Source organism: Anser brachyrhynchus (genome assembly GCF_964034855.1).
Source record: "Anser brachyrhynchus genome assembly, chromosome: 4".
Classification (NCBI taxonomy): Eukaryota; Metazoa; Chordata; class Aves; order Anseriformes; family Anatidae; genus Anser; species Anser brachyrhynchus.
The window spans coordinates 52,201,283-52,219,059 of NC_137698.1; the positions used below are offsets into that span (position 1 = coordinate 52,201,283).

The 17,777-nt window shown below is 36.3% G+C and overlaps 1 protein-coding gene across 2 annotated transcripts in view; it reads left to right on the plus strand.

Moving 5' to 3' along the window:
- Window positions 1-17,777, plus strand: part of NFXL1 (nuclear transcription factor, X-box binding like 1) — a 43,440-nt gene that overhangs the window by 21,668 nt on the left and 3,995 nt on the right. For both annotated transcript variants that reach the window (XM_080590029.1, XM_080590028.1), the window contains exons 17-21: window positions 378-544; window positions 1,399-1,468; window positions 8,984-9,088; window positions 11,160-11,246; window positions 14,092-14,145. In XM_080590029.1, the coding sequence (XP_080446155.1) occupies window positions 378-544; window positions 1,399-1,468; window positions 8,984-9,088; window positions 11,160-11,246; window positions 14,092-14,145 (483 nt within the window). The remainder of the gene's footprint in view (window positions 1-377; window positions 545-1,398; window positions 1,469-8,983; window positions 9,089-11,159; window positions 11,247-14,091; window positions 14,146-17,777) is intronic.

Here is a 17,777-nt window from a genome sequence, read left to right on the forward strand (position 1 = left end):
GACTAAAGCATTAAAATATTGTGTTGGGTGGGAAGAGATGTATGAATATGAAATTATTTTTCTGAGAGTTTTCCATAGAGTATTAACAGACTTAACAACAATTTTCCAAAGCACTAATACTGAGAGGTTCTTTTATGTCTAGGAGGCAAAATAGAACTTTGTTTTTGACCTACTAACACTGGCATTTCTGCTTTTCTTTTTAAAACACATTTTCATAAAAACACATTTTAATATTTTGCTTGAGGGATATCCAACTGAATAGCTGAATTCTTTTGGCAAAAATACCCCAACTCTTTATTCTATCTAAAGGCTTGTTAGTGATGTCTAACAAACAAATGGTTGGCGTTTTCTTTAGTGCTTTGTTTTTATTTTGTTAGGCAGGTCCCGAATGTTTGCAGTGTGAAGAGGAGTGTACCAAGCCACGGCCACCTGGCTGTTCTCACCGCTGTGTTTTACCCTGTCATCCTGGGGATTGCCCATCATGTCTCCAGATGCTTAAAATAAAGTGTCACTGCAAACTGTCAGTTCTGTACATCGAATGCTTGTAAGTGTCAGAATCGAGCTTTTCATTTGAATGCTACTAATTGGAAACCATTTGACATGTATGGGGATAGGAGCTACCCCTATGCCAAGTTATAAAACTTCTTTTAAAGGTTATCATTTTTGTATAATGCATTGTTTTAATATTTAAAATTTGCCAGTGTTTTTATTTGGTGTTACTGTACTAATATAGCAAAAATAACTGTACTTTTACAGAGTCCCATGAGCAAAACCGATTTATAATGCTTTTATAATTCAGCAATATTTTGAGTTATGCAAATGTATAGTAATCTACCTAATATTTAATCTATATATGGGTCTTTTACAGTGTATAAAGAATTCTGTAAAAAGAATTAGAATTAATGTAGCTAGTATAAAAGATCCTTACAGCTAAAACTTAGAAAAATGTGGACTTGTAAAAAAAAAAAAAAAAAAAAAAAAAAAAAAAAAAAAAGTCCTTCACACTCTATCTGTTTTTATTGGAAAACATATTAATAATAATTTGTGCTTCTTTTTAATTATTTGTAAGTGTGTGGGTAGAGGGGAAGATAGGCTTTACTAAATATAAGGTGGACTTGTAGATTTAAGCATTTTCCTCTGTATGAATATTGCTCTGAAAACACTCATCCTACTCGTATCCTTTTTCTGTGTGTGTGTGTTCCCTTTAAAGTACTGTAAATCCTCTTGGTTTACGTGTTCTTGTCTGATAGAGATGTAGTGTAGTTTATATAGTCCCACAGGATGTGGACAAATTACCTTTTCTTTACAACAAGATACACTTAAAATACGTCACTAACTGTATTGACTCCTCTTTTTTAAACTTTGGAATTGACCCCAAATACATCTTTTCCTTTATAGAAAACTAACGTCTGCTGATTTACAAGAAAAGGATCTTCTAACTTCCTGCAAAAATCAGTGTCCAAAAGAGGTAAGCCATATTAACAAAGAAGTACTTGATTTGATGAACTTGCGAATTTTACTTTTTTAAGGTTTTTGATACAGTTTCATAGGCTAAGCAAATTGAAGAATCTTAGTCTAAAGAAATACACTAAACGGTAGATGCACAGGTGGTTTGTGAACTGTATCTGGAGGACAGTTACTAATGTCTTGCTGTCAAAGTTATACTGAATGATTTGGGATCTATCTCCAGGGCAGTACTAGTGAGTACTTTCTGTTCATGGCTTGAAAGGTTAAGCATACAGATGAGGTTGAATGTGGAAGAGTATGTTCTTTAACATGGTTGAAAACTGATATTGAAAATATATATCCCCAAAATAATGGGGTGTGGTTTGGTTAGGACAAATACAAAAAATTGTGCACTTGATTTTTCTTGTGCAGGGCTGTTAATCACTGTCTGTGCAACAATTCTGGGAAGGGGTTAAAAGAAGGGTAGGAAGGGGTGGGATTGACAAGTGAGATGAAGTTGTTAATGCCTGGCTGTGATAGTGAAATGTTTAGCAGTATGAAGTTTAAGACAAGCCAGTTAATCTCTTTACTGTATTTGGTTATATAAAAGGTTGCTGTAAAGAAGAGAAGAATAATATCCTTTGTATGTGATGTACAGGCTATGAATTAGTGACTGTAAGTGTGAGGAAGGTTCCTGTTAAATACTGCTTTTTTGAGAAGTAAAGCTTGTAGAGCACAGGAAAAATTGGTTGGAGAAGCTACAGAATTTTTGTCAGTAGCAGCTTAGACATGTATCAGGATTAGTCCAGTTGTGGATATTATTGCTGTAAGACATGAGGCACAGGCCAAATGACTTCTTCCTGGACCCTCCCAGCACTGTGACTCTGTTCTGCTTGTGTGTTTTCAGAAATCCATGTATTACTTGTTGTATCTTTGTTCTTTAGTTGTCATTCGTTGTGGTGATGGTAACAGTCCTTTCTTCGCTCTGTTCCCCATTAGAAAACTAAAAAGTGGAAAAACATGAATAGTCATGGATATTTTGGAAAGTGTTTCAATGCTAAGCTCTTCAGGATTTCTGAGAAATTCTGCTTCCCTGCAATAAAGAAAATGCTCGTACATATTTTGAAGTATTGAAAATACTTAATCACGTAATTATTATTATTTTGTTATTCTGTTTTGGCCTTTTACTGTGTAGCTAAGTCTTTGTCTCCAGCAATGTTTAGCTGGCACTCAGAAGTAGTTTGATTCAGCCGCTCATTCTCCACTGATTCCACTCAGCTCCTTTATGCTGGTTTGTCTTTGACATCCTCTAGTCTCAGACTTACCATTTTACCTAATCTTCTGGATTCTGCCTCAACCAAATAAACGTAGGTTCAAAACTCTTCTTTTGTTGCATTATTTTCTAGTGCTGAAGACGTCAAATTTGAATCCTTGCCATACACTTCTGGTTTTTGAGTAAATGCAAAAATTGACAGTATTCCTGCTTGTTTCCCAACAGTCTCTGTTCCTCTGTTTTTCAGACAAGATTGTTAACTCATCGATGAAACCCCAACAGAAAGTCTGTGTGAGCTCTGTGCCTACTGACATCTTCTGCTTTTTGCCCTTGTAGATGTCTTTGTGATGTCTTCTCTCTTCTGTTCATCCTCCTTATTTGTCTGTCTTGCACAAGTAAATGAATGTGCCTGTCACCATTTTCTCATCTGGATGTCTGAAAGTTCTCTTCCTGGCAGGGGAGCGAGCGCTTTAGGATATTATTTCATTGTCCATTTACTTCTTAATTTTGTCCTTTCATTTCCTGCTCTTTCTTTGGTTTTATTTGCTGCAACACTTCCTCCTCTTTATTTTCAAGAGTACTTATAATTTCTTAACATGAACTGTGTGTTCCTGTACTTCAGCTTCTCTTCAAAGATTTTTTCTGTATCTCATCTTTGACTTTGATTAATGTAGCTGTTGTGATTTTTCTGGATGTATTCCCAAAACACAGTCTGTGGTTTAAAATCCATCCAGTGGCAGTACTGAATTCTATCTTGCAGTTAAGAATTACCCTGTTCCACAGATGCCTTTTTTTAAACTGTTTTCAGTGGGATTTGGACAGAAAGCTCGGAACAACAGAATAGGATGTTGGATAAAGCTTTTGTTTAACTTTTAAAATTATTCCAATAGATGCCTTAAAAATAAGGATTTATGCAGCTTCTGCTAACTGCAAAATCTTTTAGTGTAATTGATGATGTAAAAATGCATACTCTTCTCTTCCTGTGTCTCTAGCTCTATTTCTAGTTTTCTTGAAACAAAAAAGTATTAGTGCAGTCCTGCTTCAGGTAGTTTGTATCTTTGTTTTATCGTTTGTTTTTTTCATCCTACTTTTCCTGATCCTGTTTTGATAACTTCAGAAGTACTGCATGTTCTCCTGAACTTTTGTCTAAAAAACTTGTTCCCTTTTTGTGGATATTGAACAGTGCTAGGAATACTGTATCTGTGTTATGAGTATATCGTATCGGTAGGAACTTTGGGAAAGCTGGCAGTCTTATAACACAAATGGTACTAATAGCCTCTCTTAATGCTATCAGTGATATTATAAATATCATTTGAAGGAGAAGTCTTAACAGATATCCCTTTGCCACAATCCCTCTTCTCCTACTCCTGCAAATACAGTTCAAGCTTGTTGAAGAGTCCTTATGACAAGAACTTAGAAGCAACTTGGCTAAAAGATAAGGTGGAGAAAAGTACAGAATTTAGAACTTTTAAAGTTCACAATCAAATATTTCTGCTCAAAACCAAATTGGAAATGTTTTTGTGTTGTCCTCAGAGACTCAAATTGTAGATACGGTTTTATGAGAATTTCCTTCTTCAGTGTCAGAAGCTGACCTTGGTTTACTGAGCTAGAAGAACTCGGTGAAACTGCTGTTTGTTAAAAATCAGCACGTACTGTAACTCCACCAAGTTTAGCAAAATGCAGTTTAGGTTCAATAACATTCAGTATTCTGCTGAAGTCTTAGTTTTGAGATGTTTGTCTACTTGGTTAATGGAAATTTTTTTAGACAGTATACTACCATATTTGAATTACAGGTAGCATGCTACTTTCAGGGATTATGAAAATCGGTTATTGTCTGGTGCCTTGAAAAAATACAACAGGAACTTAAAAGCCTCACCAGGTTTCATGCTTTTGTTTTGGCTGTGGTAGTATAATGCTATAAAGACTAAAGTATTATATAGTACAGCTCATATTTCCTTTCTGCTTTAGGGAGCAGCAAAGTCTTTGATATTGCTACAGCTGTTAAATGGGAAGCTTTAATTAAAAAGTTCTTTGCCTTGTTTGGTAGCAATAACTAAATATCCTGTTGAAGGAAATTTAACTGTTTTTAATCAGTAGTGATTAAGTTCTTATGATCATGTTAGCAGATGTTTTGGGACAAATCTTAAATTCAAGTTTTAACAGTCTATCAGCTTTCATTGTTTATATATTCATATTAATATTTGTGAATCTGTTTAACGCATTTTCCTCTATTTTATGTAATTATTATTTTCTTGATAAAATAACAGTATTTTGTACTTTTACTGTGCACTCTGATACTGTCTTAATGTGAAGCATGGGACCACATTGTGACACATCTATTTTAACCTGTTAGTGCTACAGAGGCAAAGTGTTAAGTTTTGAAAGTATGAGTATCCTATATTTCTATAAATGAAATAAATGTTATTTCTAGATTGCTAATCATATTCTGTAAACACAGCTTGAAAATATCTGTGGCTTGCAAAAACTTCATTTTGCAAGATGCACAGCTTTGCTTCCATCATGAGGGGATTTTCCTCCATGTCTGGTTTAAGCAGTGGAGTTTTTCATAGAGCTCTGGAAGCAGAGCTACGCTTTAAACTGAAGAGTTTGCCCCATGGGTTGGAAGTGATAAATTCAGCTTTTGTACTCTTGCTGCTCAAGAGTGATGATTTCCTTGTATGTGCATTAACAGGTTGTGTTTATTACCTGCTGGTGGAAATCAGTTAAATGTCCATAAATGTTGACTGTTTTTGTCATCATCAGGCATGTTGTGATTTAAATGCATTGCCAAAGTGGCAAACACTCATAAGATTTTTGTTTGTTTGTGTTCAGAGCTGTGGATTAAATGGCTTTCTTTGTAAGAGCTTGCAAAAAAAAGAGCTTTACAAATATACAGCCTGCTCATTTTAGCTTTTAGCTCACTAGCTGTTGACAAGAAGACACGTTTACCATGAAAAAGATCTGAAGGGGCACACTTTACATTTTAGCACCTAGAAACTTAGCATGTATACTCAAAAACAAGCAAAAAACTTTCTTCCTTCCCACTGCACTGTTTTTCCAGCAGAAGTGGTAGAATTGCTTTTGTTTTCTGAGCTCATGGGGACAATGTTGTTTTCTCACTCTTTTAACTGCCCCTCTTGATTTTATATGTTGGTTTTGCAGTGGAGGGAGTAAGAAGCAACTTACACTGCCAGCTTCATTCTTGCCCTGTATCCTGCTGGGTGTGAACAGTGTAGTTCCATGCACTAAATGGGTAAATACAGATGTCAGGGTTGGATTAAATATACTTCTGTGCTGTGCTCTGGCGGTATGTAACGTAAGAATTTCTATTGCAGTAGGACCTGGAGGCTCACGTGAGGGCTGCTGCCCAGAATTTGCAGTTTTGATATTTTTGACACGTCAGTTCTAAAACTGTTTGGGCTTTGACATTATTACTGCAAATGTGCCTAATTCCTATGGAAGAGTTAGCTGGAAGTAGTAGTTCTAGCCACAGATCTTTCTTGCCAGTGTGGGACATCTTGCAGGTGAGACTGGGTTGCTGTTACTGTGCGTGATGCTCTTGGGTAGGGAGCCAGGAGGAGGTTGATTCTCTTAATGTGCTCAGATTGTGCAGTAGCAACCTGATTTTGCAAGGTTTGTGGTCACTGTTATGCAGACTCTGTTCCTGGCTGGAACTCTGAGCACGAAAGGCTTAAAGACAAGCTTCTCCCTCATCTTTTCAAAATAAGGCAAAATGCAAGATAGATTTGCTGATGATAAATTGTGCCAGAGAATATCAAGTTCCTTCTTTGATAGGATGATCAATTTTTTTTCCTTCAGAGAAAGGGAAGATTATTAGATCTGCCACATCATGTTCCAACAGAAGCATTGCCATATACTGAATATCTGGTTCACTTAAAGAAGAGGATTAAGGTGGACTAAAGGAAACAACTCCTTGTAGGTTTTTTTCTTATAAAACCAACCTTTCTCTTCCCCCCCAACTATAAACAACACCAAAAAATCCCTAAATGGGGATTTGGAGCAAGAGACGTTAGCAGTAAGGAAATTTTCCCAAGGACCGGCTTGAGGACTGATCTTGCATTGTTTTCAGTAAAACTGAAAACACGTTGGGATTTTCAGATGAAAATTTGTGGGGTGTTGTTGGTACATGACAACTGAAGAAATACATGTGCAGAACATGCATGTGGAGCATGTTGTTAGCTACAGGAAAAAAAAAACAACACAGTAAGACCATGCATGTCAAGGCTAATAATAAGTTCTTGGGAGACAGCAGAAATTCTTGTTGTCACAGCACAATTAGCTGGAAAGAAAAGCAAATGAGAGCTGAAGATGTTAAGGGGAAGATATTCTATTAAGAATAAGTTTCAATTAAGGCATTGTACAAAGTCCTTCCTGCCGAGATGTCATTTGGAATATTACATGTACTTCTGCCTACTGTATTCAAGAAACATTGATTTAAGCTGGTTGAAATTCAAAGAAGGGAATAAAGAGCCTTTTATGAAAGGGCAGTAGAGAATTGTTTCAATATGAGGATGAGAACTAATGGATTTAGGCTGGCTAAAAAAAAAAAGCTCTTGCCTCTTAAAGTGAGGCCATGTGTCCATTGTTTCCCCCCACCATGCCACTGTTTTCATGGTAAGGCATCGTGTGGTCACAGGGACCGTATGAGATGGCAGCCCGTGGTAGGGGACTGGGCTTGATGTCTTCGAGGTTCCTTCTAGTCCTGTGTGAAATGGGATGAGACTAACTGAAAAAACAATGCCCAAACCACCAAATATCTATCAGTGTAACGAGTTTGTGACTTGACATGAAAACACGTGCACCTATTGCATAATTTTAAAATGGAAAATTTTATGTTCTGTTTTAGGTGCGATTTCATGATTCTAGTTTTGAGGTTAACTAAATCCCACTGTACTTCTAAGGACCAAATTTACTAATGTAATTTTGTAATTGTGTTATGTAGTGTTCTCATTCTTGTGGATAATGTGAGGTAGTACGTATACCTTTTCAGTTGTTAATAAATGAAAAATATGTATTTTAAAGTTTCCAGAATCACAGAATTGTCTAGGTTGGAAGAGACCACCAAGATCACCAAGTCCAACCTCTGACCTAACACTAACAAGTCCTCCACTAAACCATATCTCTAAGCTCTACATCTAAACGTCTTTTAAAGACCTCCAGGGACGGTGACTCAAGGGTATCTTAATCCCTTGATGGCAGTTAACAGTTGAAATTTCACTTTTGATAAACACCCTCCAAAATAATTTTAACAATTTTCAATAGTTTTGTGATTTAAAACTATCTTTACAAATAAACCAAACGGATATTTCATCTGTCACCTTCAGTTATCAACAGTATTGGGTTATGTAATTGAAAATGATAAATCAATGTTGTGAAGATTTTTTTGGGGTGTGTGTATGAGCAAGGTCAGTCAAGTTCCTAACAGTAAGTGAAAAAATTTATTTGAACTCTTGTCATTTTTTTATCTAATACAATGCCGGGAACAGTTAAATTCCTAAAAGGTAGCATATTTAAATTATGTTATATATAATTTGTGATAATATTTTGTGTGTTAATATTTGAGTGATAATATTTTCATTCTAAGTGTTAAAATTTGCCATGGCAGTTTAAAAACTTCTTTATCAGATGTCAAAAACAGGATCATTTACCAAATGCAGAAGTTTAGGATTTTGTGAAATTAATTTGGACATAAGAATGTTGATGACTGTATTTGACTTCTGCATAGTTCAAAACTAAGTTTTATCTGCAAGAATTTCTTGTAGTATTTTGATTTCTAATTTTTCTCTTCTGTTGGTTCTGTCTGATCTAAAATTTGCTATAGTATGTTTAATTTCAATTTTCTTGATTTTTTTTCTTGTTTCTTGTTTTTTTTTCTTGTTTCTTCTTACCTTATCTACTTGTATTTCCCCAACATACAGGTAGCTAGGGTAGTTGTATAAATTACTGTGGAGAGGACTGTTTGTGTATCATTTGAAAGAAAAATTGTCTTTTGATCAAGCTGTGCAAATAAAAGATAAATAATTCTACAGAAGCTGAAAAACTGCGATTAACAAGCAAGTGGGAAAAAAAATCAACTTATTTCAAAGGGGAAAAAAGTCAACTTATTTCACAAGCGGGGAAAAAAACTGATAAGCTGAATGAGTTTTCTGTTTAGCAGCTGTGTCTGAAATAAAACTAGTTCATAGATTCCTTGTAATTTTATGGTAACTTAATGTGTGGGGATTTTTTTTCCCCTGTTTGTAGTTGCCCTGTGGTCACCGGTGTAAAGAGATTTGCCATTCAGGTTGCTGTCCTCTGAACTGCAGCCAGAAGGTTAAACTCCGATGTCCTTGTAAGAGACTGAAAAAGGTAAATTTTTACGTTACTGCTTTAAGAGTGATGCATTTCCTTTGCATGTTCCTAGGTTTGTGTGGATGGATTGTCTTTGGTGCAGATTGGAATAGTATCAGTTACTGAAGTAGAGCTGTAACAGTTCACATCAGCTGAAGGTCTGGGTGGCACAATCAAAAGATTCTACAGAAAATATAAAATCCTGTTAGCTCTAAAATATGTTAGCTGTCAGACTTATAATACTTCTGTCTTTAAACACACTTGAATTTTTGTAGCTCCACTGAGAGAACAGTCAGATGATCTGGAGTGATTTAAGAAGAAAAAGCACATTTTCCTGAAGGTATCAGGAAAGCTTATAATTACAAAAGTTGGAACAAGCACAGATGTTATGAATCCCTAACTGATGTAATCACTTATGGTTCTCTGCAACACTAAAAGCAAATAGAGGCATCGGTGTCCTTAGCTTTTAACAGAGGTAAGGGGCAAAGCAATGTAACAAGTTCATTATAGCTATATGGCGTTATGAGGGGAAGAGCAGAGGCTGTTGTGAACTCTTGGCAAATACTAATGACTTCATGAAAACTAAAATGACTTAGTGACTTAACTAAATGACTTAATTAAGCATGGTTAAATTATTTTTCTACATACAGTAGTATACCTGTGTATTTAGTCTTTAGTGTCTGCAGCCTTCCATGTGACCTTGAAGATGAGGAGAAACAGAATTTAGTATCTAATAATTACAATTGAATTCTCCTCTACAGAAATACTGGTCTTCTGCCCACATATGCTACTGTTAATTGTTTATAGGACACTTATTCCAAGCTGCCCTCCACATATACCTTATCTTGATGGTGAATAGATGATCCAGGTTTACCAGAGGAACCTCAGTGGTTCTGTTCTGCTGCCATCACCTGAATTTCCTTTCAAAACACCCGTTGCTATTAAGACAGGCCTGTCACCAACACTCTCCTAAAAATAACTGTTCTCTGCTTTGAATGGGCTAGTTCTAGCCTTTTCCTGTACTTGTGCTTGGTCCCACTTTTCTGTCCTTGGAGCTTGCTACAAGAATTAAGTATTGGATTTTCTAAGCTTTGGAGATCAATATCAGCCTTTCTTAGCTGATTTCTTATCAGAGGAGTCATTGAACCAGCATGACCAATATCTGATGTATGAGTTCATGGTTTGAGTGTAAAACAGGAGGATTTTTTTCTTCCTCTTCTGGTGTTGAAATTAATGTGGCGGCATGACACTGTGCATGTGGGAATATAAGGACATATAAACCACCTGAATTTGTAACCCTGACAACTTATAGCAGGCCGTATTCTTAACCATCTCTTCAAGTGTTTTTTTCTTTTACATGCTTGAATTGGTCTGAAGGATAGTTAGGTTTCAAAAAAATATTGTCAAACTGTATCCATACCCTTAAAAAAAGTTTAAAAAAGTGTCTTATTCGTAAGTTGCATTCTTATTTTTTTGTTTAACATCACATAAGTAAACTTCTGGGGATTTTTTGTATGCATTATGAAAATCGAAAACTTGTTCTGCTTATCGTCAAAATTATGAAAACCAGTATAGCTTCTTTTATGTTAGCATGCTTTCCTGCAAAGTCCTTCATAGGCTAGTAATACGGATAATAACAGTTCTGTCTTCTTTCTGTGTTTTTTTTTTTTTTTTGTCTTCACTATTAGGAAGGGGGAAGGGGAGGAAGTGAGGGAGATCTTCCCATGACCAGACCTTGCCCTGTAGTCTCAGCCAGTTAAGAGAATGCATATGAAGTTACTGAGACTCTGAATGGTAACTCTTTATACCAGAGTTCACAAGGTTATATTACTTTGTCTTAAATAAACAAGCAGGAAAAAAAAAAGAAGAGAGGAAAAATTAAACTGAACTGTTTAAGGAAGACAGAAAAGGACACTTCAGTACAAAGTTGCAGGTTCAAATGATATTTATTCATTAGCTTTATTCTCTGTGTAACAACAGTTTTAACAAATAAGAATGTTTTACAGTTATTTTCATAACAAAATGAACATTATAATTCCAATTTTATATAGGGAAATGGGTTATAAACTACTGAATTTATACTTAACAGGAAGTACAGTGCAGCAAGATACAAGAAGGCCAAGTTTCACTGGAATGTGATGCATTATGCAAGGAAATGAAACGGAAGGCATCTGAGGTAATGTATCCGTTGTAGTTCTAATTTATCCTAATTGCTTTGAGGAAAGTTGGAAAAAATGAATGCGGAATTATTTTTTCAAGACAATACCGGCAAGCGATACAATGTAATTCAATGTGTGGTTTAATAGCAGCTACCTTTTCAGACTATTAAATTTGGCTTAGTGGAGAGAATTGCACTACTTGTAGATAGTGCTAATTAACTCAGTGAACTCCTGTGTTAAAATAATACTTTTTTTCTTTTAACATACTTTATTAGAACTGGAGCTTTCCTGTTCTGCTGAGATCAAGTGCAAGTCGTCACTGCTGCTGATCAGAGCTGTAGGATAGGGCCAGCCACTTCACAGGACATTTAGACCTGCTTTTTCCATTTGAAAGTTGGTCAGATTGAGCCCTCATGAAGTATGTGATCTTGTCACACACTATTATCCTGTACTAGAAGTATGGAGAGATTTCAGCAATTGCAGCATGCTTTTCAGCCTGTTATAAGCAGGGCTACTCTCTAGTTCTTCTGTTTTATGGAGTAAAGAAACTGCTGCATAATCTCACTTAGAGGGACAGAATATCGACATTGCTTTTATTGGCCTTTTATGGAAACATAAAGAATTGGTGCATAAATTGCTTGGACTTCATCAGCTAAGCATTAGATGTGATAAACATACAATCAAAAAAACTCAGTCTGTTGAGCAAGTCAGAAGTCAAACTGACTTCTGTCTGCTTCTGCTCAGAATTTTGGGATTAACAAGCAAATTCTAACATACCATATAGACCAAATCCTACAACTTTGAAAGCAGCTTGAATGCTAAGACTCTAGAAATCTCAGCAATAACAAGTCATTCCAGTAAGAATGTGGAAGTGAGTTCATAAGACGTGGAGTGCACTAAAGCTGGGTGAATTTATAAAACCCTACATGAACCAGAACACAGGAGCACATTTCAGTGTGGTGCAGCACACTGTCAGCTGCTGTCTTGCATTAGCGGATATTATTTCCTATTTCTTGCTCATGCTATTGTATCCTACTAGGAGGAATGTTCTAATGCAACAAGCGAGTGACTACAAATTTCTACTATAAGCAATGCCACAGATGCATTGTGTGGTGTACCTTCTTCACAGAAGAATATGAATTTCTTTGTTTTGGGTTTTTATATGAAGTTTGATTAAAATTCTTACTAGGCACCTTTTTGCAGCCTGAGTGGACTTGCAAATGACATGCTAGAATGATCTCCTATGATATGCACTTGACAAAATCAGTTTATTATGTCAATTACTATTTCATGTGTCAAGACTGTTAAAATTGCAGACGTTTACAAAAATAATGTAGTTTGCACCATTGCAAAGCGACCATCAGTTTCCAAAAATGAAGTGTATTAACTCTTAATAAATTAACTCTTAATGTATGGCACACACTGAGTATACGCACTTCTGAGGAATTCAAAGCATCTCTTACTGTACATTTTTTTAAAGAAATAGTTCTAGATTTTTTTTTCCTGCACTGGTTATAGTGGATAATCTTCCCATTACCTATGTATCTTACACAAATATAACCACACCAGTACAAAAGAAGCTCTTTTGTTGCTTTATTCTACTTTGTGGGTCACTTTTTTCTTTTGGAGCTGATGTTCTGCCATTAGATGGCAGTGAAATACCAGGAGCATAGTTGTGCATTTTTTCCCCACACCAAACTCTCCTGTTTCAGATACACATGGCTGTAAAGATCTTTTATATGCTTTTGTAGAGAGATTGTCATAGTCTAGTTTAATGGAATTCTTAATAATATTTGATATGTGGTTTAACAATCTATAAAATTGTCTGAAAACCTGCAAATATGACTGTTTCATTGACCCTATCCTTAGTACGCACTCTTTGAGCTACAGTGTTCTAAAGCGTGAGCTACTGTGCCTTCTGCTTAGCCTTCAGGAGTTCTTGAATTGCAAATTGATTGGAACAAATTCCATCTGCAAATCACATTGGGTCAATTGTCACTGTTAGTATGCATATGTTAATCACCTACTTTTCACCTGATGAATCTGTTATGTGTGTTGTCTTTAGATGAAGGTACTCCATCCTGTTGTCCTTTAAATGTGTTCAGACTACACATCTTTTTGTTATTGCAGGACCAAAACTGAATGCAGGAGCTAAGAGTCAAGTGCATCATGTGTTCGTATTTTAATGTGTTTTCTGTACCATTTTTTTCCTCATAATTTGTGGCGTTTAATTTGCTTTCTTGAACAGTTCAAAACACTCATATAGAAATATCAATTTTAAGTCCAAGATTTCTTTTTATATGAATTTCTGATGGTGGAACACATTTAATTACATTCACAGTTTGCGTTGCACCGAGGGCATTAAAGCAGTTTGAGTATGCATTATTCAATATATGTCATTCAGTACAAATGTAGAGGCTTCCTTCTGCTCTGTTAGTCAGGAAGTATTTGAACTACTTGGAATGAAATTATATATAAGAATTATCTGTATGTGTACAGTGTACTGAATTGAGGATTAAGTTCCTGAAAACTTACAGTGACTTTCTTAGGGAATTTCTCCTGGCTGTTTGTGAATAAACTTTTTTTTTTTTCTTCCCAGGTTTTATATTTGTCAGTTGAGCTTGTCGAGTTAGTTAGAAGTTCACTTTATAGCCTGCTAGCATCCATTATATGTGTTGTGGTTTTCAAACGTGAGTTGATATAGCTTCTTCTTGGAATATTTTGTAATCTGAATAAGTTCAGAGCTCACTTGATTGATGTTTTGCTTCCTTTTGCTGAGAGCTGTTCTCTAAAGTGTAATTATGAGAAAATAGGTTTAGCTGCTTTTTTAACAGTTGCTTATCACTTTGTATGTTTGAACAGATAAAAGAGGCAGAAGCTAAAGCTGCTGTTGAAGAAGAGAAACGAAGACAGCAGGTATCAGCCTTTTTTCTTCCTCCTTTACTAACCTTGCACTGTTAGTACATCTGTACCCATCGTGAGAGAATCAAGAAACCTAAATTGGTCTTTGTCCTTTAAGGTCTGGCAGGATGCAGGGTGTATTTACAACTGTTTACAAAAACTGTTTACAAAAGACAGCAACTGCTATCGCTGGTCAGTGTATGTTGTCATCGTTGTAATCCAAGAAGCTTCTGTGCCAGCTACCTGGAGACTCTAATACTAATCTTATTTCTGAAATTAACTCTCAACTCAGTTAGTGGTGACAGGTCAGGTTTATCATCTAGAGGCTACAGCCTTAATGCACTCCTTCCAACAGGCGTATATGCCTGTGCCAGAGCATTTGACATAAAGTCATGTTCTAAGAGCAGTGTGTGGTGTCTGACTCTCCTTTTACTCGTTTATCAAAACAGTTTTATGTGTTACTTGTGTTTTCACCTGGATTTCACATTCCGTTCTTATCACAGAGCAGCAGCTCATCCTCTGCTTGAAGGGGGTGTGGAAGACTTACTCACAGAAGCGATCATTTTGTACCATTCTCCCAATCTCATTAGGACATTCCTGGGTAGAGAGGTTCTCTGTGGGTCACAACTTCAGTGATGCATACTTTGATTAATTGCCCAGAGGAATTACTGAAGTGTTATGGCTCTTTACCAATGCTCTAGCAAGGCCTACTTTTGTTTTTCTTACAGGAGTTTCTCTGCCTCCCATACTGGAAAAGCATGCAGTTATGTGCCTAGTGTCCAGGGGACCAGGCATTGCTTTGTGATCATCTTGTAGTGTTTATTGTTACATTCATGCCTCAGCTGTCTACAGTGTTGATCCCGTGTTCCTTCATACAACTCATAGACAGTTCATCTAATTCTTTTGTTCTCTAAGTTGGGTTTGGAAATGTTACTTCCTGAGCTTTGTTCTGGAACTATAGCATGCATACAAAATGTTTGAAGCATTTTGTTTAGGTGGAGATAATCCTTAAATGACAGAGCTGCAAGCTGAATACTGAAATGTACAAATGGACTTTTACAGAGAACATTTGTTGGGCGAGAAATTCAAAGTTGCTGGTTCTTGTATTGTCCTGATTGCATTTTCATGCATTCCAGAAGTCATCTTTCCATTCACTAATGATTTTTGCGTCAAAAACACTTAACTTAAGGTCCCTCTAGTGTAGCAGACTTACTCCACCAGCAGTGCATGCAACATCATTTTTGTCTTGATTGTTCAGCAGGAATTGTTTCCCTGCAGTCACTCCCCCATTTGTTTTCGTCTTGTACATTCACTGAATAGTTACAGTCCAGCAGTACCATATATGACAAACACTTCTGCATATGTGTTTTGTGATGGACTGTGACTTCAGGGATAGAAGACTTCACCTATATGTAATCAAGCCTATTAACAGGTTAATTAATAATGTCCAGCTGTATAGCACAATGGCAAAGAGTATTCTAGGACAAAAGTAACTAATAAATAGGCTTCAGAACTGCACACAAGTAATACCAGCTACTGCTGCCTTTTATCTAACATTGATTCCTTTCCAACTTGATCTCATAATCCACCATCTGGTGATGCATGTTGGAGCACACCACTGTCATGGGATGCTGGGTCACATTATACTGAATAAATGCTCTTACTCCCTTCTGAAAAAAAGTGTGCACCTTGTATCATCTTCCTGATCTCATTAGCACCTTTTTGTACAGCCAGTTCATCTGTTAGTCACAGCTTCTTGAGACCTCTTTTGATTAATACTACAAACTCATTAGTGCTCTGGTAAGTCTGCAAAGTACCATTTTGGTGTTTGCTATATTTGGAGGCAGTTTCTGCTTATATCACTTACAGATGGAATCACTTGTTTCTTACTGGAAGGGGAGGTGGCTTGGATAGTCTTCTCGTCATGGCCCTAGCAGCCAAACTTTCCTTCTGCTTCCAATTCAGAAGCACTGCTTGAAGTCAGTTTTCACAGTTGCTAGAGGTAGAAAAAAGCTCAGTGCTTTGATTATTTAGCTACTCAGACCAAGCTCTCTGTCCCACTCCAATGTAAAAGATTTGGATAAATTCTTGAGCTAATTTGTAATAGTCAAGCATTTCAGTTCTGAAAGTTGGGGTCTCAAACCTGAATTATGATGTAATGAATTGTATAAAAGTTTTTCTCCTCTTTTCTTAAAGAAAAATGTTTTAACATCTCCTTAAAAGTTAAAAAAGTCAACCAACCCACCCCCATATGTAAAATAATAATTAAAAATAATGCAACTTCAGGATATATTCCTTTTGTCTCAATAGTCCCTGTTGTTTGCATTCATTTAGCTACATTTTCCCATGGGGCTGCTGCTCCTTTCAGTGCAGGGAGAATGTAAAGGTTAATGCACGAAGGAGCAAAATGCAGCACCTGAGCTACACTAAACTGCATGGTATCTGTCAACAAATTAGTTTGAGTATATAGCTCAAATAAATACATTTCATTTTACTTTTAATGCATCTGTACACAAAAAAAAAAGTTCACACTAAATAAAAAGCTAGAGCTTGTTCAGTTTGGAAAAAAATAAGGTAGTCTGAAGGCTGGGCACCAGTATTACTTTATTGTTCAGAGATCACTGAGGTGACACTTTGGGAACGATGAAAATTATATAAAATCTGTAGGTAGCTTCAAGGATAGTGATTGCATCTTTCTCATTCTGTACCCACGAACCTTTGTTCGTTATGTGTTTTGTTTTTTATAGTGTATTTATTTTTAGCTGGGTTTTTATAAAGATCACTAGGAAAGCAATTCAATACCTGTTATATAATTGTTCAAGCTCTGTATTTTAGTTCAGATTACTGTAATTCATGAAGCACTTCATGATCAGAAATACATAATAACTGCAGAAGCCCAAAATTTTATTTAGCATCTGTGCAAAATGAAATATTGCCAAATTATATATAAATCTTAAGAACTCTGCACTTGCCTCCAGATTTTGGATTTTGGAAAACTGTTTCATTAAAATGCTTCACTTCTCTGAAGGAGGATTAGCTACTTGCAAGTAATCTCGTTTCAAATAACAGGCCGTAGAACTTTGTCTGAACTTTTCTCCCATCTCATCAGAGAAATGCCAGTTTCTGCCTTTATTAGGTACAAAGTAATAGGCATTAAAATGGGTCCCTTCCTCCTGCTAATAGTGGTATCTGTCACAAGAAAGGAAGTAAGATGCACTTTGTGAAGCTCTGACAAATATTTGCTGTCAGTAGAGGAAGACCAGACAATCTTGAGCTCCAAAGGGAAATTATATTTACTCGAGTACTTCTCTGCCCATTTCCCAAAACAGACCTATTCTTGTTTCTTTAATGCACCTATCTTATTGTCTAGGTTCCATTCTTCCTGGCAGCATGGCTGTAGCCATCATGTAGATTTATTTCGTTTCATAGACAGACTTTGCCTGTTTGCTGTCCACATTTCCTCTGCTTAAACTTTGCACATTTTGCCCAGCCAGTCCTGGCTTGCAGTGTTCTGCTTCTCTGATGTCTCTTCTCTCTTTCAGTGCATCTAGCATCTCTGCTTCATGTCTCCTTCAACTCTACTAAAAATCTGGATAATTGTCAGAGCTTTTCTGTTTCTAGGCTGTCTCAGCTCTCCCAAAGAGCCT